This window comes from Ambystoma mexicanum, chromosome 1p (genome assembly GCF_040938575.1).
Source record: "Ambystoma mexicanum isolate Mex_15411 chromosome 1p, UKY_AmexF1_1, whole genome shotgun sequence".
NCBI classification, from domain to species: domain Eukaryota; kingdom Metazoa; phylum Chordata; class Amphibia; order Caudata; family Ambystomatidae; genus Ambystoma; species Ambystoma mexicanum.
The window spans coordinates 267,582,206-267,609,212 of record NC_090921.1 but is presented as its reverse complement, the minus strand read 5'-3'; the positions used below and the strand labels follow the sequence as shown (position 1 = coordinate 267,609,212).

At 44.9% G+C, this 27,007-nt stretch overlaps 1 protein-coding gene across 1 annotated transcript in view; it reads left to right on the top strand.

The window, feature by feature from the left end:
• The window catches only part of PELP1 (proline, glutamate and leucine rich protein 1), a 1,000,849-nt gene that overhangs the window by 697,412 nt on the left and 276,430 nt on the right, over positions 1-27,007 (top strand). Inside the window, exon 13 of the mRNA XM_069646587.1 lies at positions 18,193-18,352. Within this exon, the coding sequence (XP_069502688.1) occupies positions 18,193-18,352 (160 nt within the window). The remainder of the gene's footprint in view (positions 1-18,192; positions 18,353-27,007) is intronic.

Sequence of the window (27,007 nt, the reverse complement as noted above, 5' to 3'; positions counted from 1 at the left end):
TTTGCTGCAGCCACTGAAAACACCCAGCCCCCGACTCTGTAGAGTCTAATCCTAGGAAGCTAAACAGTTTTCAGGGATGGGAGAGAAGTGACCTGGAAGGTTTATAGGGGGAGAACTCTGTTTGGCGATATTTTGCCCCAATTTTATAGAAGATTCTGTGAACCAGACACAGCGACTTGAACTTAACGCGCTGTTCAACTGGGAGCCAATGCAGCTGGCAAAGAAGCAGTCAAGTGGGTGCCAAACTGAGGATGGAGAACTGCTCTTCCTGCCTTATTCTGCAATAGTTGCAGACGATGGAGCAGAAGTCAAGGGAGAGCCAAATAAAGCGCGTTGCAGCAATCAATATTACTGATTATCAAAGATGAGACCATTTAAAATGTGCCTGCTGATAGGTGGAAGAAACCTCTTTGGGCATAGATAATGATGCCGTAATTTTGACACCTAAATCCTTCACCAAAGAATCGGGAAGGGGAAAAGGACCAAGACTCTCCAGCCAAAAAGGAGGGATACACCGTACCAACACCTCGGTTTTCTTGCCGTTCAACTTAAGTCAATTTGTGGCCATCCAATCGCCGACTGCCTTTAAGCAGCTCCTAAAATGACCAGCCGTCTGTCTCAAGTCGCACAATAATTTGTGTGTCGGCACAGGAGTAGCACAAAAAGCTGTGTGCACGGATAATGCAGAGAAGTGGCTGAATATATAAGTTGAAAAGGTGAGGGACAGTGAGGAGCCCTGAGGGATGCCACACAATAGGGGGACAGGACAGGAATAAAAAGGTGGCAAGGACAAAGATTGAGACCACCCTGCCAAAAAGGAGAACCAGGCCAGAACTTGACCAGAAAGGCCTGCGGCAGCAAGACTAGCCATCAGGGTAGGGTGATCTATGGTGTCGAACAGCACTGACACATCTAACAAAATCAGGGCCCCCACACCCTCTGATCGACCAGCCGGGCCAAGCCATCAACAACTGATACCAGAACTGATTCTGTGCCTCGGCCAGGGCGAAAGCCCGATTGAAAGGGATCAAAGAACCCGGAGGATTCATGAAAGTGCTAGAGAGTGGAGAAACCAAAGATTCCAGCAATTTCATTAGAAAGGGAAGCAAATAAATAGGATGAAAATTGGACAAAGTTGACTGATCCAGGCCTGGTTTCTTCAGTAGTGGAGTTATAATTGCATGTTTGAGGTTGTCAGGGATCAGCCCTGTCGAGAAGGAGTCATTGACAGCTTTGGCTAACCACGGAGCAATGTCATATGATAGATTTTTTTTAATGGAAGGGAATGGGATCGCCAGGTGATGCCGACTTTAGACCTTTAAAAGCAGACAGAACATCCTTGTCAGAAAAGACCGGGAAAGCAGACCAATGACAAGCTGCTATATCCTGAGTGATGGGGGTGGGGGAGGCTCAATAATGGCTCCAGTAACACCACCTGAGGACAGGTTAAAGAAATTGCCTTATGAATAGTGTCGATCTTAACTTCAAAAAAAGATGACAGCAAGTCAGAGTTCCTGTGAGGAAGGGGTGGTAGACTGAGATTTAGCTTGCACAGTTAGCGATTGAACGGCCCAAAAAAGGCTTTACATTAATTAATGGCCTGTGCGAACTTAGTGCTAAAGCAGTTTCTTTTGGCCACCAGAAATGCTTTATGGTAGTTAGCAGTTGCAAGACAGTAGGAGACTCTATCAGATAGCAAATAAGTAATTCTCGATTTCTTTTCAGCCTCTCTGCAGTGGAGTTTAGGGTTCAGAGCGATGAGACTTCACAAAACATTTAACAGGTGCAAGAGTATCCGCAGCTGACTTCTGCGAGACTGGAGCCAGTGAGCAATGAAGGAGGTTGGAGCAACCCTCTGAAATCAGATGGCTGAGGTTCTGAGAGGGAACAGAATGCCAACAGTGCTTCTTAATAGACTGCCGAGGACGAGAAGAGAGGGATTCCATCGCTGTTGTAGAAAAGGGGACCACCATGTGATCGGACCAAGTAATAGTGAGACACCGGAAAGATAGACAGAACTGCAAGAGGGGCAAAATTAAGATCAACAGAATTCCCCAGCTGATGTGTATGTTAGGTAATCAGCTGGGAGAAACCCAAATCCAACTTTGTCGCCAGAAATTGGATGGTCGAGTGGGCAATTAGATTTATTCATTGGAAGATTAAAGTCCTTTTTTTGTTGCACCAGAATGTAGATTTTATTTAAAAATAATGGAGCGTTGTTCTGTTTCTCAAAAACTGTTATGTTATGGTAGACATTCTTATTTTAATAGAGATTTGACTCCTCTAATTCTTTTGATGATGCTCCATTTTCTATGGTATCATATATCTGAAAACCACCTTTGCATTAAATTCATGCTTTAGATGAGATGTATTAAATTCAATTGAGTCCATCTCTAAATTTAGAAAAAATGGTTCTTGTATTTGGCGCCCCTTTGAAATGTTTTCTTCAGGTATATAAATTGAATTTTATTCATTCAATTTTGAAAAATATTCTCTGTAGTCCTTGAGTTTCCTATATATTTAACTGCAAGCTCAAATTTTAGTTTTTTAGTTTATTTTCATCTACATATCCTCTTGTTTTCATGTAGATTTCTTCGACACGTGTTTCCCCGTCTTTAGGTTAGACGGTTCATCAGGAGGTTTGTGCCTTAAATAGATTTTTTGGAGAACCTACGACAATCCAAATATTTATTTTTTGAATGTTTGTATACCTCACAAGTGTATATAATCAAAAAATTATACTCAAATATACTAGTCTTAGCCCTTGGTATCTTTATTTTGCTGTGTAGCTATATTCCGCTTTTTCCTTGTAACAGTTAAGGTAGCATCTACATATTCTCCTACAATGTAAATAATCTGCATGTCTTAATAGTTTGAATACTCTATATTATTGAAACTATTCGTCTATACAAATTAGGCAGTTTAGTTATCTTAAATCTTCTTTTTCTTAACTATTAAGAGTACGGGTTTCTTTCACTGTATTTGCTGATATCCTCCTGGTACGATTGCCGCGGGAGATCTAAAATGGCAGCATTTTAGTTACGTGATGACGCACATATTGAGCATTATCGCGTAGCCGCCATTTTGCTTTGGGAAGCTTGTTATAGTGCAAGCAAATGCGATTTTCGATATTTTAAAATTGTTACTGTAGCTAAATTTCCAATTTCTAAATGGTTCAGACTACATCCGATTTGTAATATTGAGAGTGAATACTAATAACTATTACCATGTTGTGTTTGTACATATTTAGTTGGTACTAAATCATATTTGGTTTGTCTCTATTTGTTTGTTGACATTATGCTAATTTCTTGTTCTCCATCTTGATTTCGAAGTATCCAATGATAATGATCTTCATTTCTTGGTTGGTGTGGGGAGCCTAGAATCTAAGAGGCCGTGCCTGAGTAATATGTCAATTGTACTGATCCCAATATAGCCATTTGGTAAAATGCCTAAATGCCTACTTTGTTTTGATCTGTATCGGCGCTTTTCATTTATATTTATATATTTGCTCCTATCTCCTTAAAATCACAAGACTAGATTTCTAGTTGTATTATGAACATAGTATAATCAGAAATAAACATATATTGACTTCGGAATCTGTCACAAAAACCATGCAAACAGTGGTACACTTTGGTCACATGGGTGAGAAATACTTAGTGCCATAGCGGATCACAGAAAGTGGTGCTTTTACATATCGGTGTTGAGACCCGAACGGCACGTGTCTGGAACACAAATCCAATAAGCTTCTCTTTGTCTTGGCAGTTTTTATAGATGGCCTCCTCTAGGAGGCAGTTCAGCATTTTCCAGTTCAAAAAAACATGTCTTGTATCTGTTCTGGTACATGTTTCTCTAAAAAATTAAATGCCAGTGGTGATCTCAAGTCTTTATTTTTGATTGCGCTAATAGGTTATCAATTTATACAAAAGAAAAACCTAACCATTGATCCTCAAATATGTCACTAAAATCACGGGCAATTCTAAATGTGGAAACTGACAAATCTGCATTACGCTGACAGTGGAAAGACGACAATCCAAACTTCTAATATACACTGCAGACCTATCAAGCAACTAATAAATTGCAATGCAAAAACGTTATATATGGAATACAATGCATTTCCATAAAGCAATAAATAGGCAGTACTATTAGATCATTCTATTAGATCATTGAAGATCAAAATTGGAGAATATATTCGAGCAATCAAAAATAGACTTGAGATCTCTACTGGCTTAGTTGGACTCTTCCTCATCGAAATTGGCCGTGCCAATACTTGGATGAAGAGGTGCGGAGCAATGAGGAACGCCCCGCGGAACCAAAGTAAGCTTTCCGGTCAATGTGAGAATAAAAGTGAGGAGTGTCTCGAAATAGTGTTCATCCTCTATGGAGGAACCCAGAGAGAAGTTATCCTTGGATGAGCCGGGATTGTTTAGTTTATACATTTATAATGCGCACCAGACCCAGGGGTATCAGGGCGCAGCAGTTACAGATAATGCGAAGCTTAGTTATCAGATTACAAAGTTGGCGGTGCAATCAAACAGCAGTGCGGATGAGGATCACAGTGAGAAAAAAGAAAACGCAATGGAATATGCATAGACAAATCATTATAATATAGACCAGATACAGAGGCATGGTACGTACAACTAAGATACGGGGTGGGGGTACAGTCAAATATAAAAGAGGCGGTGCAGTGGTGCGAGAGTGTAGTCCTGAGGGATAGATGTGTATGTGCGGACGTTAGATGTCGTTCGACTTCAGCCAGTTGATGTAACTCAGTCTGAACTTTGGGTAGAATTGATCTTTTATAATGTGGTGTGGTAATGAATTCCACAGTGTGAGGCGTAAAGCGGCGAGACCCCAAATCGGCGTTTCAGACACTTACCGACCTGCTGGGAAACTCACTCACTGTTTGACGTCGGATGGTCCGGAAGACTACGGGCGCCACCCTCCAGACAAAGACCACGGGATGTCCCGATCAAAGGCGACACACTGTCGGCGAGGACTAGAATGCTGCGGAGTCGCCCCAGCATACCGGAAGGTGGAAGAAGCCAGCAGGAACCAGATTGGAGATATGCCTTTGCTCTCCTGGTGGTGTGCGGCGTTGTCAAGACCCTCACAGGTACCAGGGATGCAGAGGTGTGGTGGGGCATTGAATGGGTTCAAGAGACACAATAGTCTGGTATGGGACCCGCGCCCAATTGGGAAGAGTATCATGAATCCCCTTCTTCGGCACAGTGTCTGGCAGGAAAGTGAACCAGGTCTGCCAAAGTAAAGCCACAGAATCCTACAGGTCTGAGACCCACACCTACAAACCACTAAAAGAACGTGAATGGAAGCCCGGGGAAGTGAGTCTTTCACCCTGACACTGTGAACTGTGATAAAGAGCCTAAGAAGGGCTGGGGGAGGCAGACATTCCCCAACTACTATAAAACTGCATGCCAAGAGAGATCAGAGAAAGGACGTCTTATACCCCCTGGTGTTCTGTACCGTGAAGCCAAGGGAAGGGAGTCATTCCCCAACACTGTGAAAGTACTGAAAACAAGACCCCTGGAAAAGGGAGGCATTCTCCAGGAACCCAATAGTGAAGAAAACTTTGGGCAATAAGGAATGTTTGAGCTGGAACTTTTGAGTTTGAACTGAGAACTTTACAGTACCACAAGTTTGAACTTTGTGTTTATATCTAGAAAAGGAACTGGCGAAGCGAGTCCTTCTCTCAGGCGAAGTTCCAACCTGCCAAATGGAATTATGATCTGTTGTCCAGAAGAAAGGAGCCATTCTTCTGGACCAAGAAGACACAGTACTACTTTAGTTTAGTTACAAGTGTGAGGTACAGAAATAGGCATTTTGACACACATTGGTGAACCGTTTAATTTACTTGAGCATTCTGTTGGATTCCTTAGTACTTTTTGTGAGGCTGGGAAACCCTTCTTAGAGTTAGGGAATGATGGGTCTCCTTTTTTTTTTTGAGTAAATAAAATTGTATGCCAACAATAATGCCACCTTTCTGTGTCCTTCTGCACCCTTGCATAGTTTACCAGGTTTTGCCTATTTTGACTGGAGTTGAAATTTTGTTATTCAAAGTTCTCCACTAGGAAATAAATAGTCTCAATGCGGCTGTTAGTGCTTTAGTCAGTGACGCAATTTGTGTGATTTTTCCGAAGTCAAATTTCAATAAAGGAAAGAGCAAGCTACCAGTCCCAGTCTTTTAGGAGGAACCCCCTAGTAGGAACCCATAAATAATTGCTGTGGACCAGCTTCCACCACCAGACGAGGGTAGCTATTTGGAAAGACTTTATGCTGCAACTTCAAAACTGGTATGCAAACCAGTCCCTTACCCTAACTGGAACACTGGCCACATTTAAGATATTATGGACTGACTATTGACCCTAAACCAAAGTGAGTTATGTGAGGGACTGTCACTTTGAGGTAAGTGGGTAAACTGCAAAAAGATGCAGCTAATGGATACCATCTACCCACATGTTCCTCTGTGTTTTCCCCATCAGACAATTGGCTCCTTAAAGCCGTCAATCCAAATTTGGCATCTGCCCTTCTTTGTCTTTCCTTACTGGGCTTTTCGTTCAATTGATGTCACATGTGGCCCCATCCAATGGCTCAAATTCATTGTGGCTGTACTAGACACTTGCGTGAGATAGATTTCCTTGCTGAAGACAGTCGGGAACATGTACCAGATGGTAGACGTGTTCTAGTCCATACCTCTACTGCCTGCATCTGCTTTCTAATGCTTCCTGAGTTCCATGGTGTCCTGCCTCCTCTTGTTCCTGTGAAGCGGTTGAGAATTAGGTTTTTCCAATGGCTCATAATGTTGTCAGTGGTCCATGTTCCATGACGCCATAACTGACATTATGCTGGCCTCTAGAAGTGTCACAATCTCCAATTTGCTGAGGGGAGATCCTGTATGGCACCGTTGGCCACAGATGACTGTGTCCTTTATGGGTTTTGAGGGTTGGGCGGGGCAGTGATAATCTTCAGGATCTCACTTTAAATGAACTTTGGCAGGCCCCATACCATTTTGGGGTGGAGGGTGATCAGTTTGGCAATAGTTGCCTTTCTTCTGTTGGTTTGGGCAGTGTCATGATCCTGATGGACATCATAGTGACCACCTCCACATATAGGGCGAAGAAGGTTCACTTCCCCCACCCCCTCAACACATTTAGCCGGGGGGAGATGCATCTTTTCTGATAGATCTCTTCCTCCCTCGGATTCTTCACGTATATCAATCTCCTAGCACAGCTGAGCTTCGGGAACATTTCTGCCACCAGGAGGTGCAGCGCATCTCCAGGTCTACTCTGCCAGTTGCCTCTATGCAACCCACTCTGGACATAACCGGGCCAGTATATATCAGGGTGTCGCACCTATGACCCTTGTTTCTTTTTTCCACGCTCTATGCTCATTCTTCGTTAGAAATCTTATTGAGTTAGCACCATGCCGTATCCAACAAAGGTCTGCAGGTTTAAGCCCTGCATCGACTGGAGATACCAGATGTACACTTCCGACAACTACAGTATCTGTCTAAAACAAAGGGGGGTCTGGGAATCTCTCTACCAGCACGAACACAGCCCAATGACCTGTTCTTGGGTGAATAACCCCTGGGAGAGACTCTACCAAGTCTTTAGCTCACTGTCCCTTTCACAGAGAAGAAATTTCCCCGCATATCAGCCTTTGTCCTGCCCAGGGGTAGTCCAGCGCAGAAATGCTAGGCAATTCTCCTCTGAACAAGAGTACCATCAGTAACCCCATACACGTGTTTCAGCCTTGTTGGGCATCCCCCTGGGCAGGACAAATGCTGATATGCGGGGAAATTTCTTCTCTGTGAAAGGGACAGTGAGCTAAAGACTTGGTAGAGTCTCTCCCAGGGGTTATTCACCCAAGAACAGGTAATTGGGCTGTGTTCGTTCTGGTAGAGAGATTCCCAGACCCCCCTTTGTTTTGAATACAGTATCTCTCTATACTTCTTGTGTGAGGGACAAAACATAACGTCCTGCAGGTTGTGCAGCTTGATTCACCCTAATGCACTTCAGGGACAGGCGCGTAAGCACTTTTCCTTTTTCCAAAAGCCAATAGTTATCGGACAGGATTAGATGGAGATGCTTTCCTAACTGCAGAGCAATTAGAAAGCACAATTGATTTAAAGGATATGCACAGTAATATGTTACACAAATTTGGTGACATCACCTTTGTAATCACACAGACATTGCAGCCCTTAATATATTGTGATTTGATTGGTCATGGTGCTGGTTTCTAGAAAATGTGAGCTTGCTTTAAAACTGTCCCACCGCATGTGATTTCCAGCCAAAGTCTCATACCTAAACATCGACGAGGGGTGAATCTGGAGCAGGGTGTTTGTTTGTGTACATACACACTGACATGTTATGCAACATTCTGTTCAGATATTTATTTTGTCCTTCTGCATCTTTGCTGGAAATAACATATTCTTTTTAATGTACATTTTCTTTCTTCCTTGATGGGGGGTGACCATCTCCCATCCACACTCTCATGTTGGTACTTTCACTTCATTCCATCCTTGTTTTATTTTTAACTTTCCAAATTTAGATTTTATTACACACGTGCGCAACACTCATTTCAGGAAACTGGCCACAACACCAAAGTAAATATGCAATGCCTGCTGGTAAGCAGACTTTACAACCCTTCTGAACCCATTCTGCCATCTAACAGGACTAGCTAAGAGTAGCCCTGGATGAGAGGGGAGACAAGTTTGGATTAAGCAGAATAACTCCTAGAACAACCGAGCCTTGGCCCAAGAGAAATCCAACCTCACAAAACTATTACCATCACAATAACACTCAAGAAATTCCAAGAAGCTTGGTACATGGCCATCAACCCAAAGGAGCCATGGATCAAACCCCACCCTTAATTAGTAGTAGTTCCTCCTAGCTTTCCTGTCTATAGACGGGAACATTTGTTGCTGAAAGAGTAAATGGATAAGTGTATTTTCCCCTGTTCCTGTAAGCATTGTTTGAACACACCTAAGCATTGCAGGAAGGCTTCTAAACCTGTGCCTAAGGTGCAAGACATTCTCTGCTAGGAGTCCTTTTAATAGAAGCCCTTCAAGAGTGATGTTGTTATTGCAGGGAACATGTGTACTCTCCACTAGCCATAGCCTAGTGATGATTGGCTCTTGGCGAGTAGGAAAGGATGTGCTGTCTATATAGAATTGAGCTGGCGAGTTACTTTTTTATGACTGGCTAGTAACTAGCAACTTCATTTATTTACACTGGCTCAGTTTTATTTCACTACATGTTGTGACTTAAGTCTATATGCCTTTTGTGTCTCACATTTCCCAATCTTACCCTTTCTCCTTGGCCGATTTACGTTTTCACTTCAAACCATGGACTTGCTGCCACCCTGGGCAGGATCACAATTCACCTTTACTCAGCGATTGCTCTGTGCTTTAATGCCACTACGGCAGTGATGTGCGCTGGTTAGGGAGAATGTTCATCATGTGTTCAATTCTTCCCACTTGTGAGTCTCCAACTCATTTTGCTGGACTTTTTAGTTTTTGTCAGTTCTCCTGAGTGACTGGAAACTCACGCATTCATTTTTTTTTCTACCTTTGGGAACCCTTTTCAACCCTTGTTGTTGTATCGTTTTGGAACCATGCTTTCCTCCAACTTTTATGGCATCTGCAATTTTTTATTACAGCACACAACACTTTATGTGCAGTGTTGCTGTGATTTCCTTGAGCTCCCTTTTTCTAGTCCTTGCGATAACAGACGTTACCAAGGACAGGGGGATACTTTTTATCCTAGCTATGCTTTCAATTTGTGAGATTAGAACACCCCACCTTATGTGGAGTGGTGAGGGGACACATTGTGTCAATTTTCTCACTTCTCCTGTAACTTTCTAGTTGCAGTGACCAGTCTGAGTGGCTGGTGGCAGTGGATGATTTTCTACCGATTTTGTGAAACTTACATCACAGGCTGTCTTCGCAGCTGTGGTAAGCGACACATGGGGTACCATTGACCCAAAATTGTGCTGATCTTCTTTCACCAACTTGCGATGACTTGTCCTTTCTCAAGCCTTCTACTGCAGACCTGGGTGGAGGAAGTCCTGCTCACTCTTTTTTTTGTCTTTAACAAGCTCCCACAGAGAAGCCTACACAGAGGCACCAGTGTGTCTGGGAGGACACCCAAACTGCTCAAGTCTTCGTTCTCGGGTGTACTTGCTTAGATCCAGTTAGGACTGGATGCCTGGCCACCACCCAAAGTTTGAATGTAGCATGCATGCTGATTCGCTGGGTCCTGTATATAAGGTGAGGGTCTTTATGCAGAAGCCAGAGGCGACCACTGGAAGATCCATTCCGAAGAAGAAGAAAGGAGGACACCTGCAATTATCTCCAGCGACTGCCAAAGCCGACTGAGTGACAGCTGCAGCTCCAGCCCTTTCTTCTGGGCAACAGGGAAGATCCAGACCGGATGACGTCCTCCCTTGTACTGGTGGGCATAACCAGTTTTGAGACAATCTACAGTTTGAGCCATCCCATGACGAGCTGTGACCTTCTGCATGAATACCCTGGGAACTCTGGCACTGCTGCGGTGCATCGTCTCGTCGAAATGCGGTCCCGGTTGAAAACATGTGGGCATCAGTCTGAGCCTACATAGACTCCATCCCGATTGTGGAAGTCCCCTCAGCTGAGTGGTCGACCTGGAGAAGGAAGAACGTCTTCTGGTTGACCGCTGACGATACAACAACGGCTATGTCAAGACTCTACAACCAAGTGCAGCAGATCGTCTGCTGTTCATTCCTGCGACTGAGTCTGACCATCTGCTCCTGCCAAAAGTTCCTCCTTCAGCCAAGGCCATACACTTGACGCAGAGCTGGTGTCCTCTTGCATTGTGGACCCTCATGTGACCACATTGTTCACTGAATAAGGTACTGTCCCCCCTCAGATACTTACCTGAGCTGTTGGTATCTTGCTGTTTGCTCCTCCTGAGCTTCTAGAGTCACGTTGGTATGGATGACCCATCCATGTTCTTCCAGGCCTCAGGACATCTGTCCTTGAGGCTAAAACCCTGCAGGTGTCCTACCTAGTCCCCATGAACACTTTGAATTCAATTCCATTACTTGCTACGAAAGCACATCTTCTGTGAAAGTAAAACTTTGACATTGTCTGTCTCCCTTTGTTCTGCCACCAACAGGTCACTTTCCCCAGAGCCCCCATCTGACTTTGATTCCCCAGATAGGGTTGGACTTCTAAAGTTTAGGCCTACTCAGTTATTAACCTACCAGTATTGCTATTTAGTACATGTTGGTGGATGAATGATTTGCTAACCTGAAGCTGTTCTTAATACTTACCTGTTTTGCATCTGAAGGTATACTTTTAAACTGAGTATTGCAACAGCAAATGTCCTACTGTATCTATGTGTGAAAATGTACGTAACTTAATTGCAAATTGACCTTAACATTGCCTTAGTGTATATAATAACCATATTTTTGTATAAATGCATTGTGTTTCCTCGACTACAAGTGTGATCAAAGGTCTTTGTACTCTACTCTCCTACAGCTCTTCTCCCTCCTACACTAAGCCTGACTGTTGGACCATTGCTACTAAACCTTTTGGGTAGTTCAGGCCAAACCTATGAGTTGGAGCTCTGTAATACTAAGAGTGAGTCCTCTACAGTTATATTACTGGTGGGTTTATGTAAAACTCCCTAACAGCGCAGTATTAAATACAAAGACCATAGGGAGGAGGCTTGGATACAACATCGGGTGCGTGTTATAGGAGAGGTTTTTTGTATAAGAGTGGCCCAGGTTGTATGTGAGAGTTTGGTCATATCACTTAATCACACTGAGCCTTTGGTTAGGTAAGGTTTTCATAGAAATTGTAAATCTTCCTGACCTGGGTCAACCTCAGAACTTTTTTGATATACTAGTGGGATATTTTTCCTTAATACTTCTGTGAGTGGAAACTTTTTCCAAACCCACAGAATCTTTTACTCTTTTTATGGGTGTCATTTTTTTTTACTCTCCATAGTGTTTTGTTATAGTTATCCTCTTTAGCAACTTATTGGCAATACGTGCCTGTTGTTGCTGGGTTGCACTAGGGGCTCCCCTTTTAACTTTATTTTGCTAACCTTGAGAGAACTACAGTTTTCCAGGGGTAGAAAGGATCTTTGGATCTCTTTTACATTTTATTTAGTGAAACAAGCACATGACCTTATGTGGAGTGCTGGGGAGATGCAATGTATCCCCTCTCACACAAAAACTGTAGCAATTCTGTTACAGGGACAAGCTTACTTTCAATGGCTGGTAGCAGTGATACCTTGTATTTATTTGGTGCACCTTTACCGCAGGCTGTGTTCACAGCTGCAGTAAAGGCACCTAAGGGTGCTCATTTTACCAAAATGGTCCATCTTCTTTTTTTGCCATTTTAGTGTTTCTTGTCCTTTCTTGTTCCTTCCCCTGACATCCAGGGTGGGACATTACTTTTTTATCTTTGGCGGGAGTCCCCTAGACTCCTCGCCCAGGCTCTATTCTGTCTGTGAAGGAAGGAAGCGAGGGAGGCGTCCTCAACTCCACAGTCCTTTGTCTTCCTCCTTGCCCGAATGGGGACAAATTCCAGTGGGGGTGGGAGGGTGGCTGTCCTGATTGGACAATACTGGTTTGGAAATGCGTAGTAGAAGATAGGAAGTTAAATCTAATACCTACTTAGAAAACAATTTCTTGTCAAGACATCAGGATATTGTGTAGTAGAAAACTATGAACCTCAATGATGAAATCTAATGGAAATTATTGTATATTGTTAAACTGTTATCAGACTAAGAAACTTTGCTGTATTGATGAGCTCATCACAAACGAATTGCTTTTGTTTAAATTATATGTAATGTGTAACAAAATACTCTCAAATAGGGATTGTATGATATATATTTTTACTTTCTCAATACATACTTCATTTGAAAAACACCCTGAATATATGAAGTGTGGAAACTTTCTTGAACTACTTTACAACTTTTTGAGTTGTTGATGTTGTGCCCTTGTTTTGTGCTCCGATCCTTTCGAGATGCCCCTCCTTTGTCCTGATTGGACAGCCAGACCGTCCCTTATTGTAAAATGCAGGGAGAGAATGCAAAAGTTGTGCTGTAGTTACTGTTCAATACTGCGAACCTGGAAGCTGAAGACAAGTCAAGCACTGAAACTGAACAGTATGCGAAAGGAAAATCGGCGGAGGCGATTTCCAGCGACCAGAGAGCCTGCTGTGCAACCTGAGCCTGCTGTAGCCCTTCCTTCCTATCGACCTGGGGACTCCGAAAACAACACTTCTGACCCTCGTGAGACCCACTAGACAGCATTTTGAGCCATCCCATGAGTTGCTGCGACCTTGCAGGTAATGCAATACCCCAATACCTCGAGCCATTATGTGGTGCACAGTCTTCCAGATTCTGAATGTCGCTGAAACTTCGTGGACATCCTGGTGGATCTCCAGAGACACAAATCTAGTCCAATAAGTCCCCGCAACAGAGTACTGGACCTTTGTAACAACGAGAATGCAACCACGATTTTGTGTCTTTTGTGCTCCTTGAAAAGGCACCAAATCCACAGAGCCGCATGCATCCGCAAGGAAAACCTTGCCTAGAGTCTTCCCCATTGATCCCTGCTGCAAAATCACTTCCAAGGTCCTGTTTTCGATCACCACGACAAGGAAACCACTGACAGAGTTTTTGGCTGAAAAATCTTGTTCAATGCTGAGTTACTATGTTGGCTTGGCTATGTACTTACCTTAATTCTCTTGGGATTTCTGTGTAGCTGTGTGGTGTTTTCGGTGATTGGGAGGTCCCTTGTCCAGTGCACCTAGTCCCACTGCTAGAATCCTGCTAGGGTGTCTTTTGCGAGGCCCGTGGACCCTCTTCTAATTCTAGAAGTAAAGTACTCGCCTGTTTGCCCAGTCTTCCTAAGGAACTCTGACTTTTGCTACTTAAGAACCTATTCTGACACTGTTTGTTGGTCACTAGTTCCTAGTGACCCCCCTTCTGCCACTGTGAACACATGCTCCAAGAACCAGGGAAAGACTTTTGGGATTGGGCCGTTGGCCTGGAAAAGAAAATTAGTGTTTAAAAGTTACTTACTTGTAAAGAGTTGATTGGTAACTGTAACTCGAAGAGTGAACAGTTAACACAAGTTCTTACTTGTCTTGGATGTGTGATATACTATTCTCAAAAGTATGGTTAACATCTTTCTTTCCATAGAAACCGTTTTGACATTCTAATAGAAAGTAGATGTGAAGGTATATTACTCTCCTGTGGTTTGATTGTACCTCTTCCCAAAAGTAATGTGTTGGTTTCACAAGATTATTCCTGCAGGATAATTGTATGAGTGTCCCCCAATTGGGTCTTGCTACTAGCCTGTCCAGAATAAGTATGTATTAGGTTGTTGCCTACCTAGAATAACTTGGAGTCATTCAGTAAAGTGTAACATTAGGGTTTGCTTTCCCTGTGCTGTTGCAGAGAGTCTCTTTGGTTCTAACTGTCCCTCATAAGTCATACATAAGGTAGTGTTTCATTGGACCATTTGTATTACAATTTCATTTGTACTGATTCTACAGCCCTCTCTCCCTCCTAAAACAAGCTTGGCTTCTCTGTCTACACTACTATGAACTCGGGTGGTACAGCCTCATACTAAGAGTGGAGTTTTGTTCTGCCTCAGTTGAATGGTTTTACTAAGCCCTTAGTTGGACTTCAGAAAAACTGTCCCAACAGCCTTGACTGTCAAAATTGTGATCCCTGAAACTGATTCCGTTAGCAGTGTAAGATATTACCAAAAAATCTCACTCGTTACTGGATTATTGTGTAGCATTGAAAAATAAATTCTAGCTTCTGGGTAGGGAAGTTTTATTTGTTGCAATTTGTACACCATGCAAGGATATTTGTTCACAAATGTGACCGTCACACTGAAGTCAAAAGGGCCGATCATTATAACCGGTTTCAATAAACAAACTTAAAAACAAATTGTTGAAAAAACGTAACTAGTTTGTGATACTACAATGATTATAATGTTGGAATGGTTTGTCATATTTGGGCGGATTTCAGTATTTCACCCTCTGTGCTATATTCACTAGAAACTGCCCTGTCAGCCACCCTTCTGGCCTCACACACTCTCATCTCCAGTTAATGATTTTTCTGATCTATTGCAGGGCATATATTTTAGTATATAACTTTTCCCCAACTTTTGTTTTAGAAGTTGCCATTTGTAGATGTTGCACACTATTTTTGTCCACATGATCTTCTACATAACATTTGTACTATGCAAGGATGCCTAACTTTTTGGCCAAGGGATTGGATGAATTACTGTAAATAAGTGAGCAACATTTTTATATTCTATTTACATCTTTCTCTTTGAAATTATTGTTGTGGACTTGAAGATTGAGACACCCAGTGAGTTAGTAAGTGTAACCAGGACAGACAGGCAGACTCTGGACCAGGGCCCTTCTTTGTTTGTATTTGATTTACAAATGTTTTTCATTTTAACCTGGTGAAAATAACAGCACTTAACGATTAACAATAATGGTCAGTAAGCACAGAAAACTGCTGTCTCAGAAGTGTGAACATGAACACCTACACGTCTTGCTATTTGATGATTTCCACAGTGGTCCATTTCGGGAAAACAATCATTTTCCACTTAAAATCACATTTTGTATGTCCGACCAAGGCACTTGGTGAGTACCTGGCCTTTAAATGGAGAAAAAAAAGAACTGCTTATCGCCAAAGTCAGGTCAGGTTTAAAGGTTTAGCAAAATAGCTGGGAGATTAATTAATGTCCATAGAAGGAAAGTTGCAAAAAGTAAAATTACTGCCCCACTTCCGAATATAAAGCGGCTCCATCAGTCAATATCTGAGGACATCAGAACGTTCTAATATTGTCCCAACGTCAGTCTTTAATGACTTTGTTGCCTATTTTCCAACCTTGGTCTCTGTTATTCATGCCCCCTCGCCAACTCCCACTCCTCCATGGGTCTGTTTTTGGCAACCTAAGTGGACCCTGCCTTTCTCTTGGCTTGTTCACTCCTAACAATAGTTCTTCTACTTTGCAGGTTCATCATGTAGTCCACTGATTATAACTTCAAGAGACCTAAAATTCACAACCAAAAGGGACATAATGCAATGGCCTGCTGGGGTTGTAGAGATGGCCCTAACACCGCTGCAAAACCACAACAAATGTAACACTGCTAATGTCTAGTGTGATGTTGGATAATTTGAAAGAATGGTCTTCTCCGTCACATTTGGACGGCTATATAATAAGGTTGAACATCTTGTATGCTGCAGTGGGAATGCTGGGATTTTTTTTCATGATGCATTTAATCCCGATTGTTTATGATCAGTTTATTCCAGAATCTCCAGTACGACCTCAGGCTCTTTCAATTTACACATTCAGATTCATACTTGTGTTAGCCAGTGAGTAATGTTTCAAATTAATTTGTGAAAGCAATAGGTAATTTTCACCCTTTCTGCAAGCCCTTAAAAGTGGACGTCATTCTAACCACTGTTCTTGCCCAACAACTATAGCAAGTATATGTCCTACTCTATAGCAAGATTGAGGATCTGAGAAATGGTATTTCGAGAAGGGAAAGTTTCCACTGGGTTAACAATAGTAATTGTCAAATGAGTGTAACGAGATCATTATCGCCTAAGTAGGCTCCTTCAAAAGTCAACTCACAAAATCATGTCCTGCGTTGCCCAACACAGTTTTGAAATAGTCAGATCGAAATGTCCTCATTGATCTCTTCTGGGGTTATCTTCAAGCAGGTGATATGGTAATTCCCGAGGCTCCAGCTGTTCTAGCACAAGTTCTGCTTTATAATAGCCCTAGTTGATCAGATATTAGACTTGTAATTGATTTTTATATTCTGGAGATGCTCAGATCCCAGCCTAAAGGAAAAGTAAAATCTGATATGTTTCTATGGTCCTCACTTGGAAATAGATTTCCCAAAGGTGGATGTCCCAGCTTTCTCTGGTGCAAAAAGATACACATGGTGGGCTTTCTTGTACCCCCCTTTTAGACTTGGGGATTTGGCATTTAACCAATTTTTTTAGTCCACAAAAAAGCAGACCACACATGCTGTCTTTTAAGGACCTGAAATCATGATGAACTCTGATCTTGTGTACTGAATGAATGTTGTACTAAATTAACATGTTCTGCCTATTTCTGCCGCCCTCATTCTCTCTGTCAATTGTTGTTTCAATGAACCGGTCAAGTGCACTTAACTGTCTGGATGTATGTGTACACGTTATTGTGTAACGCACTACTTTTCAGTGATGAAATCTGTGCTTTATGCTTAAAATGCAAAATAGTCAATTGTTCCCTACTTAAGGAACCCAGGGCCAGAAATATCAATTACACATTATTTGCTACATAAAGGCGAGAAGTCTATTTGTGTTGATACATATACTTGCTTCAGTCGTTTTTGTTGCATGTATGTTCATTTTGAATGCTTTTGAGCCACCTTAACCTGTTTACTCAAGACAATCTGCGAGTTCTATTAAATTGGTTTCTAGAAGCACTTTTTTACAATGCTAGGTCACAGGACTATATAAGGTGCGGTTGTTTAAGTTAAATGTCTATCAAACCCTTGTCAGTCTTTAAGAAGTTCCCTCTGCTGCATGATTGCCTAAAAGTGCAGTGTTATTAGGGGTATACCGTGAGTTATATTCCTTTCTGTAATCTGCTCGGGTGCTGGATGCCATGTCTTGAGTTTGACTTTTGTCCCTCATTTCTCTCACTTCTAACTTCGCTTTTGCTCCATGTAGCCACTTGTCATGTTGTCTTTAGGGTGTGTGCCTTGTGTGTCCTTCAGCTGCTAGCACTGGATCAGATGTCGTCCTCTGGTTTGTATAAGGCACAGAGTTCTGCCTCCAAGGCGTCATTTAGTCTACGGACCTGCTCAGAGTTACCGAGGTTTTGGGCATTTAACAAGGGGAACAGGTGCATCTAAAAGCCAATGCCTGAGTTTGGAGACATGGTTTAAGTGTATGTCAATAGATTTGAAGTACTGATCGGAACAAGATCCTCCGATCCCATCCCTCCATTACGCATTTCCCAAACCCCATTAATTTTATGCCTGGACGTTTTATGGAATGGGGGTGTTTTTTTTTTATCTCATGCAGTCCTTCCCACCTCTGTCATTTCTCCCATCACTTCTCTGAGACTGCCTCTTGTATATTTTTGCAGCTGAAAGTCAGGCATTTAGGGCCAGAGATGACTGGAAACTCTGGGAAGCCCGCCTCAAAGAAGCAAAAGATGGCAGACCTAGAAGATTCACCTGAGCTGCAGAGCCATCGGAAGCAGGATGCTAATGCCAACAGTGATGTGTGCTGTGGAGCTCTTAGAGGTACCCATTAAGATAAGACTTGTGTGCTTATAATTAAGGAATTGATATTTCACATCTTGTAAATTGTGTATATGGTGAAGTGAGCAAAAAAAGCAGACCTAAAGTTTATGTACAAACTAACCCAGTTTGAATGGAGCAGATGCTTAAGTTTACCAGCCTGTTCCAAAGGTTGGTGACTGTGATTGGTGCACCCTTCCGTGCCCTCCGTTCCCTGATTTGACCTTTATCTGGGCCCTTAGCATTATCTCCTTTTATATGGATTTTGTAAAGGGTACACAGTCAATCTATCCATTTTTGCAGTTTGCTTGGCCTGAGAGGAAGACGTTGACGCACACGTTGCCGTGAAGTGCGAGTCGAGTGTTTACTCTAACTTGAAACATATGATGGTAGTCTTGAATTTGGGGTTAATATAGCAAACAGTTATATATCTTATGTACTGTACTAAAGTGAAAAGTGCTAGTTGTCACTCTTCGATACTTGTTGGGACTGCAAGTGTGATGTGGGAACAAGCATTTTTCATGTTTTGGAAGTGCGTACGGGTTGAAGATTTGTGAAGGAAAGCTCTTCTTGAACGCATTTAGCTGGTTGGGTGTGTACGTATATATATTTCTGATGCTTGTTAATCTGCTTAGAATCGCATGCTGTGCATAGTCCGGCATCCAGTGGTCACCGCAGAGTATTGCATTTTGTTTTTCGTAGTCGAAAAGGGGACGTCGACAAGGCGTGTCTGTAACACTATCCCTATAGTGACGTGCAGTGTATCCACAATCCCTCATGCGTCGAGGTCCCTCAGATTATTTTTTTCTGCCCAGTTATTGGTCGCCTTTATGCGGAGATCCTCGAGAGACATTGCGAAATAATTCCTCGACCTTGGTCGTTTACTATATAATACCATATACATAGATCCCCCCCCCCCCCTCAACGTTGAAGCGTTCTCCGCCGAGCAAGAGGAGATCCTTCAGCGCTGCCGAACACATGGCCGGGCCTCGCTGGCCTAACACAGTAGGGAGAGCGGGGTGGTGTGGTAATTTCTTTGTTTCACTCTAAGAATGCCTTTCTCTTGCCCCTCCCTCTCTTTCGAGGTCGTAATCACATTTCATATCCTCAGCTATGGAGAGGACGCCCTTTAGGTTTTGCCAGTGCTGCAAGGGCAAATTTACCTGGAAGGACGAGCACAAACGGTGTAACCGTTACTTGCCCCTCGATCACAAAGAGGACAGCGCTGCAGCCTGTAAGTTATTGAAACCCAAAACATTAAAAGACCGCAGGGTCAAAAGGTGGGCAGCCTATGCGATGTCTAGGTCTTACTCCTCGCCAGCTGCCGCCGTCGCCGAATGTGACGAGGAAAGTGATTACACGACCTCCGCTACGGAGGTTGTAGACCTCTCGAAGGAGCGTCCCCACTCCTCGTCGTCCGTCCCCATGCCCGACAAGCCCGGCTCACGCCCCGCTTATGGGGATGAACACCCCGGCGACCAGGACGAACACAGAAAAACACACAAGCACATACCCCACGGCATGCATTTGTCAAAGACGAAGGCAGCCATAGCGTCGACGGAGGCGTTGGGTCCACCGGCGCCTTCCGCCGACCGTAAGGGTCGCAAGCCCTCGCCGCCACCGCTTCCGTGACCCGCGACTGGGCTTTCTATAAATAAGGGCGCTAACCCCAAATCCTCAGGCGACGCGCCTCGCAAGAGTGCGCACGTCACCAGTAAAGACTCGACACTGCTTAGCGCGACGGCGCGCGATTCCTCGACTGAGAAACTGCTCTGTATAGCTTCGAAGGACGGCCAGAGACGGACGGCGGATAACACGTCGAAAACCGCTCACAGGGCCAAAGAAACGCTGAGGACGCCGGAGGGTAGGCTGGGACAGCTCCCACTGTCGACAGAAGACCCTAACCAGCGAGAAGGTAGTTTCTCAGAAGGCGAAGGGACGTTATCTTTGACGCTATGGGACAGAACTAGGCAACTGCAAGGAGAGAGGAACCTCCCTTTTCACTCCCAGAGCGCTCTGGCCTACCTTACTGGACTGTAGAGAGGTTCCAGTCATGTATGGACAAGCTAGACAGGTTCATGGCCATCCCAGAAAATAGGACACCCAAGAGGCCAAGGGAGGTACCCCAGGAGGGGCCAAGGGCTAAATACCCGAAGCATTTTAACCCCCTCCAGGAAGACATGGACTCTTACGACCTCACTGAAGAGGATCCTCACTTCCAGGAAGAGGATGAGTTTGTGTATAATGAAGACCTACAGGAGGAAGAAGGTTTTCCTGTAAGTGAAGAGAGCTACGGGGAGGACCCAGGTGAAGGTGGCGCACAGCCCTGGCAGTCACCATCAGGGTCTACAGACCCCGAAATTATAGACATTTCTTCTCCTCAGACCACACCGGTCAGGAACCCATCTCCAGTAGACAATCAGCCCACCTTCAATGCGCTACTGAGGAAGGCAGCCGCGCATTTTGAAGTAGAAACTGGGGAGGTCACCCCAGATACTGATTTCGTCGAAAGGATTATTAAGGAAAAACCTCCCACTAGTCAAACTATCCCTATCCTCGCCTCAGTTAAAAGATGACTCACCCCATCGCTGTCCACCCCTGCGCTGGTAAGAGGGGTCAATCCAAGAATAGAGAAATTGTTCTCACCCTCTGTCAGACCCATTATATATCAGGGGTCACTCAGTCCCAGACTCCTTAGTGGTTACTAACACAAGGAAGAGGGCTGGGGTTCCACTGTCAACCAGCGAGGCACCCCCAGACAAGGAAGGGAAAAAACTTTATGCCCTGGGCAAAAGAATTTCCGCTTCAGCAGCGTTTTCAATTAGAATTACCAATAATAATACATTGTTGGCAAGCTATGCCGATGCTCAATGGGGAAAACTCAAACAGGACATCGAAGAAGCCCCTGAACCTCTAAGAAAATGCCTTTTGGCTACAGTTACAGAAGGAGCTCTGGTCAACCAGAGCATCATTAAAAACATTCTTGATGCGGCAGAAACGGCTGGTGCAGGGAATTCTACTGAAGCGGCAGGTCTGGCTTCGCAATTCCGGTTTCAAGGCAGAAACGCAGGCGTCACTCATTAATAAGCCAATAGAAGACTCTAATCTCTTTGGAAGGGCAGTGGACGACGCGCTGGAAAATGCGAAGAAGGAATTCGACACCATAAAGACCTTAGACCAAATCTCAAAGCCTCCAAACAGGCGAGGATTTGGAAACAAGTGCCTTTTTCGTGGCCAACGCCAACAGCAGCAGCAACAACAGCAATACACCTCGGGCAACTGGCCCTCTAATCAGGGTTCCCGTAGCGAATATAACCAAAGGGGACAACTCCGCAGCAAGGGCAGAGGCCGGGGCTCTAGCCCCGGAGGCACCCCGGTAAGTAACACCAAATGACCTGAAAGTCCGGGTCCCCTCCCATGCGTCTCCGGTTGGGGGCCGGATAACATCATCCCTATCAGCATGGGAGGGAATAACATCAGACCGGTGGGTATTATCAACCGTAGCCCACGGGTACTGTATAGAGTTCAATCGGTCCCCCACCTACAGACCTCCAAGGGGAAGACGCCTGTCTCCAGACCACCTCGTCATCCTCCTGCAAAGAAGTAGAACAGCTGCCACAGAAAGGAGAAATAGAAGTCGTGCCCCTATCTCAGGTAATGGAAGGTATTTATTCAGTGTACTTCCTTGTACCCAAAAAGGACCTAACCATGCGCCCTGTACTAGATCTGCGCCCAGCGAACAAATTTGTAAAACCTCAGAAATTTCGTATGGTAACATTACAGGAGGTAATTCCCCTGCTATCTCAGGGGGACTACATGACAACACTAGACATGAAAGATGCATACTTTCATATTTTAATGTTGCCAGCGCACAGAAAATACCTCAGGTTCATGATAGATTGCAAACACTACCAGTTCAGAGTGCTACCCTTCGGCATTGCGTCTGCACCAAGGGTATTCACGAAGGTACTGGCAGTGGCAGCGGCCCACCTGCGCAGGTTGTCCATACCGGTATACCCTTACCTCGACGATTGGCTCATAACAGGGGAGTCCTACGAGACATGCTTCTCAAACACCCAGAAGACAGTAGACTTTTTGTTCCCACTGGGCTTCTCCATCAACAAGTAAAACTCCAGCTTAGAGCCCAGCCAAGTCCAACAATTCCTAGGGGCTCTAATTCAAACAAGGGACGGCCTCGTCTTCCCCTCCAACGAGAGGGTCCAAAATATGCTTTTTCTGATCCCTCAATATGTGGCCGGCCAAGAGGTGACGGTACGCAAAGCAATGCGCTTGCTTGGATTGATGGCGTCATGTATTTATTTGGTACCTCACGCGCGCCTGCGCATGCGCCCAATGCAAGAGTGGCTCAACAGCCAGTGGTGTCAGGCCAGCGGACAATGGGACGCTCTAGTGGTGGTCTCGCAGGCCTTGGTTCTCTCGCTACGGTGGTGGTCGAAGGAAAACCTGGTAATAGGGAAACCATTCGCCACCCCCGCAGTGGAAGCCACTCTAACCACAGACGCATCCCTCACAGGATGGGGGGGGGCTCACCTATCCCATCAGACTGCTCACGGAGTCTGGACTCCGAGCGTAGCGTCCAAACACATAAACTTATTAGAACTACTTGCGGTGTTCAAGGCACTAAAAGCCTTCCAGACACGCCTACAAGGGAAGACAGTGATGGTCCTCACGGACAGCACCACAGCCATGTACTACCTCAACAAGCAAGGGGGCACTCTCCGGACTGTCCAAGCTGTCCCAGAACATCTGGAAGTGGGCTCTCAGACACATGTTCATATTGTCACAACATGTACCAGGGGAACTCAGTCTGCTAGCAGACGAACTCAGCAGAGACTTTCCTCTGCCCTCAGCGTACGAATGGCGATTACACGAAGACATCGCCTTCGACATCTTCACACAATGGGGCTTCCCAGAAATAGACCTCTTCGCAACTCTGGAGAACTCACAATGCCTGGATTACGCCTCCAGATACCCACAGAACCGCTCCAATGGGAACGGTCTCTGGATACCATGGTCAGGGAAATTTGTTTACGCATCAACCCAGTCCACTGCTCTCCCACACAAATTGTCCTTTACCTGACCCATTTACTGGACTCAGGTCTAGTGTTCAATTCTATTAAAGTACATCTAGCGGCACTTTCTGCATACAATACCTCTCAACTTAAGGTGTCATGGTGGAAAGTCCCAGTTATTAAAGCCTTCATGGAGGGGGTAAAGAGAATACACCCTCTGATAGCAAACCCAGCTCCAGGCTGGGACCTTAATGTGGTACTTACCAGGCTCTGGGGCTCACCCTTTGAACCCATGCACAAGGCAACTCTTAAAGACCTCACTCTTAAGACTGCTTTCTTAATAGCTATCACCTCCATTAGGAGAGTAAGTGAACTACAGGCTCTTTCTATTCTAGACCCCTTCGTAACAGTTCACAAAGATAAGGTGGTTCTACGCACACACCCAAGGTTTGCACCGAAATTCATATCGAAATTCCATGTCAACCAGTCAATAGAACTACCAACGTTCTTTCAAAGCCCTTCCAATTTGGGAGAAAGGAGCCTGCATACACTCGATGTGCACAGAGCTGTCATGTTTTATATGGAAAGGACCAGGCCACTGAGAAAGACTAATCAGTTCTTTGTCTCTGTGGCAGCAGGAAGAGAAGGAGATGCAGTCTCAAAGTCCACTATATCTAGATGGATTGTTCAGTGCATCACTCTGTTACACTCTTGCTAAGAGAGAACTACCCTTCAAGCCAAGAGCACACTCTACCGAGGCACTGGGGCATCCATAGCATTCATTGCAAACGTTCCCCTCGAGTCCATTTGCAAAGCGGACACCTGGAGTTCTGTACACACATTTACAAAACACTACTGTCTAGATGCTCACTCTAGATCTGATTCCCAGGTGGGACAAGCAGTATTAAGACATCTTTTCTCTACTGTTCCTTCTCACAACCCATCTCCAACTCTGGGTACTGCTCGCTAGTCTATGCACAGCATGTGATTCTAAGCAGATTAACAAGCATCAGAAGACAATGCATTACTTACCGTAAAAGCATTTCTGATGGTTGTATCTGCTTAGATTCACATGCGTCCACCCTTCCTCCCCGCTCGGATGGAAGGAACATAGGCATCTTTCTACATCTCTCTCTCTCTCTTTTCTGTACTCTCTCATATATGGAAGGCTCCCTCAGGGCATAAAAAATACAAACAGAGGGACCTCGACGCGTGAGGGATTGTGGGTACAGTGCACGTCACTATAGGGATAGTGTTAGACACGCCTTGCCGACGTCCCATTTTCGACTACGAAAAAACAAAATGCAATACTCCGCGGTGACCACTGGATGTCGGACTATGCACAGCATGTGAATCTAAGCAGATACAACCATCAGAAATGCTTTTACGGTAAGTAATGCATTGTCGTATCCCTCGTGTCATGGCCACTGTACCCATGGTCTTTCATGCGTCGAGGTCCCTCAAATTGTTTTTTTCCGCCATCATCGAGGGACGCTTAATCGCACAGTTCCTATTTCGGCTAATTCCATTGAGAGAAAAATAATTTGTTAGTTACTCTTTCCATCCTTTAAACTGCCGACTTCGACAACATCTTCACCGGTGGAAAGAACGAACGTCGAACAAAGACCTTGATTCTACGCACCCCATTCGGCTTCGGAAGGCAGCACCGGGACTCGGCCCAGACAGTAGGGAGAGTGGGGGGTGGACATTTCTTAGGCCTCTAAGAGAATGCATATTCCCTTTACCCTCTTTATTTTCGCCTTACTGCCCTTCCATCCATTTATGGTAAACACACCATTTAAATTCTGCCCTCGTTGCAATAAGAAGTTCCCCTGGAAAGACAACTGCAGGGTGTGAAATCTTTGTCTTGCACGGGACCATGACGAGGGCCATTGTCGAGCTTGTCAGCTCTTCAAACCAATTACACTCCAGGACCGAAAGGCCAAACGTTGTACCCACCACGCCATGCAGCCCGAGGCCACCTTGGACGTGGAGGTTGTGCCCAGCGACGCCGCATAGTTGTCTTTTCGGATGGCAAAGGCGAACTAATCAATTCTCATGTGCTAGCCCCCGACCCCAATTGACCCGGCGGCGCTGTTACGGGGACGACACCCGGTGGCCGTAGCGCACACAGTGCGCCTCACAACAAGCAGATACTGTAACGCTCACCTGATTCCCATAGAGGCGCCGGTCTTGACTGGGCGTATACCGTATCTTCAAAGGTGATGTGTAACACACGGCTGGCTCTTTGGGCTGGACCTCTGTGCACTGTATGTCTGACTCGAAGGGTAAGATGTCTGCAGATAGAAAATATGGGATTAATGAACTGGGTTATTGAATGTCTCTCTCTTCTTCCCTTTCTCTTCTCCTGTAGAACCCCAAAGGTTAACGCTCTCACCTTAGGTAAGTGAACGCCGTGCTCTCTATCTGCCTCGGGGCAGGGTGCTGTAACCAGTTTCTTCACTGGATAAGGGGAGCAGGCCTCTTGACTTCAGAGGACTGCTGTCCGTCGTTTACTGCACGAACGGTAAGTTTCGAGTAATTCTAATGTCTTTAAAAGTCTTTAGTAATGATGTCTCTTGTTTTGCAGGGTTCCGGCGATGGCGGATGACGGGCTGAAGTGAGTTGAAGATGGAGCCCGTGTGATGAATAGAAGCGCCTGGAAGCACGTAAGTAAGCGCTTGTTGCCTGCTTCACGATGCGCTCTAACTGTCTTTTTATTTTGCAGGTACAAGTTCGGAGCGGCTGCAGGGTGCCGGAATACCCACTGGGTTAGATGTGGAAAGGAGTAATGGCACGTGAGTATTAAAGTTCCCCAATGTCTTTAAACGCACCTTGTTTTGTCTTTCAGATGCGGGATGCAGCGCCGAAGGCCTCTGGAGCGTGCGAAGAGTTGGTAAGCTTTTGTCTTTCAGATGCCGGAATGCAGTGCGAAGACCTCCGGAGCGCACAAAGAGTAGGTAAGCCTTTGTCTTTCAGATGCCGGAAGGCAGCGCGAGGCGTTGGTGACAGCCGATGGACCAGGTAAGTGAAGCGCTGTCACTGAAGACCGTAATGCTAACCTGTTCTTTCTTGTCTTTATAGGTGTTGCTGAAGACTGGATTCAGGATGGTAAGCCTTTTTCCTTAGGCCCAGGATCAGATGCAGAAGACACGATGAGCGTTCTGCTGCAGAGGATGCAGAATAACGCAAAGCAAGATTCATCCATCGGGTGTGGTTTAAATAGCCTCCTGTAGTGCTTAGGTGTCTCCTTCCACAGCCACGCCTAGGTAAGAAAAGAGTTCCTGCTTTACAGAAGAGTTCCAGTGTTCTGAACCTAGGGAGTGGCTCCTGCCCCACCCAACAGGAAAAGTAGTTCCAAACAGAAGAGGATCAGAGGCTCAACTGGCAGGCAAGTAAGCAGCATGGTCTGCTGCAGGTACGTCCACCCAAGCATTATGAGCCCGGCGCTTCCAGTGCTGGGACTGGGCATATTTATGAGCCTGGTGCCACTGGCGTCAGGACTGGGTCCAAAAGGTCCCAATTGGGACTGGTTGGCACTCGGAACCTGGGTTATGGATCTGCTACCAAGGGAGTTGGGAAAACCCTGACCTTTTGGAAGCAGAGATCATGACAGATACCCTGT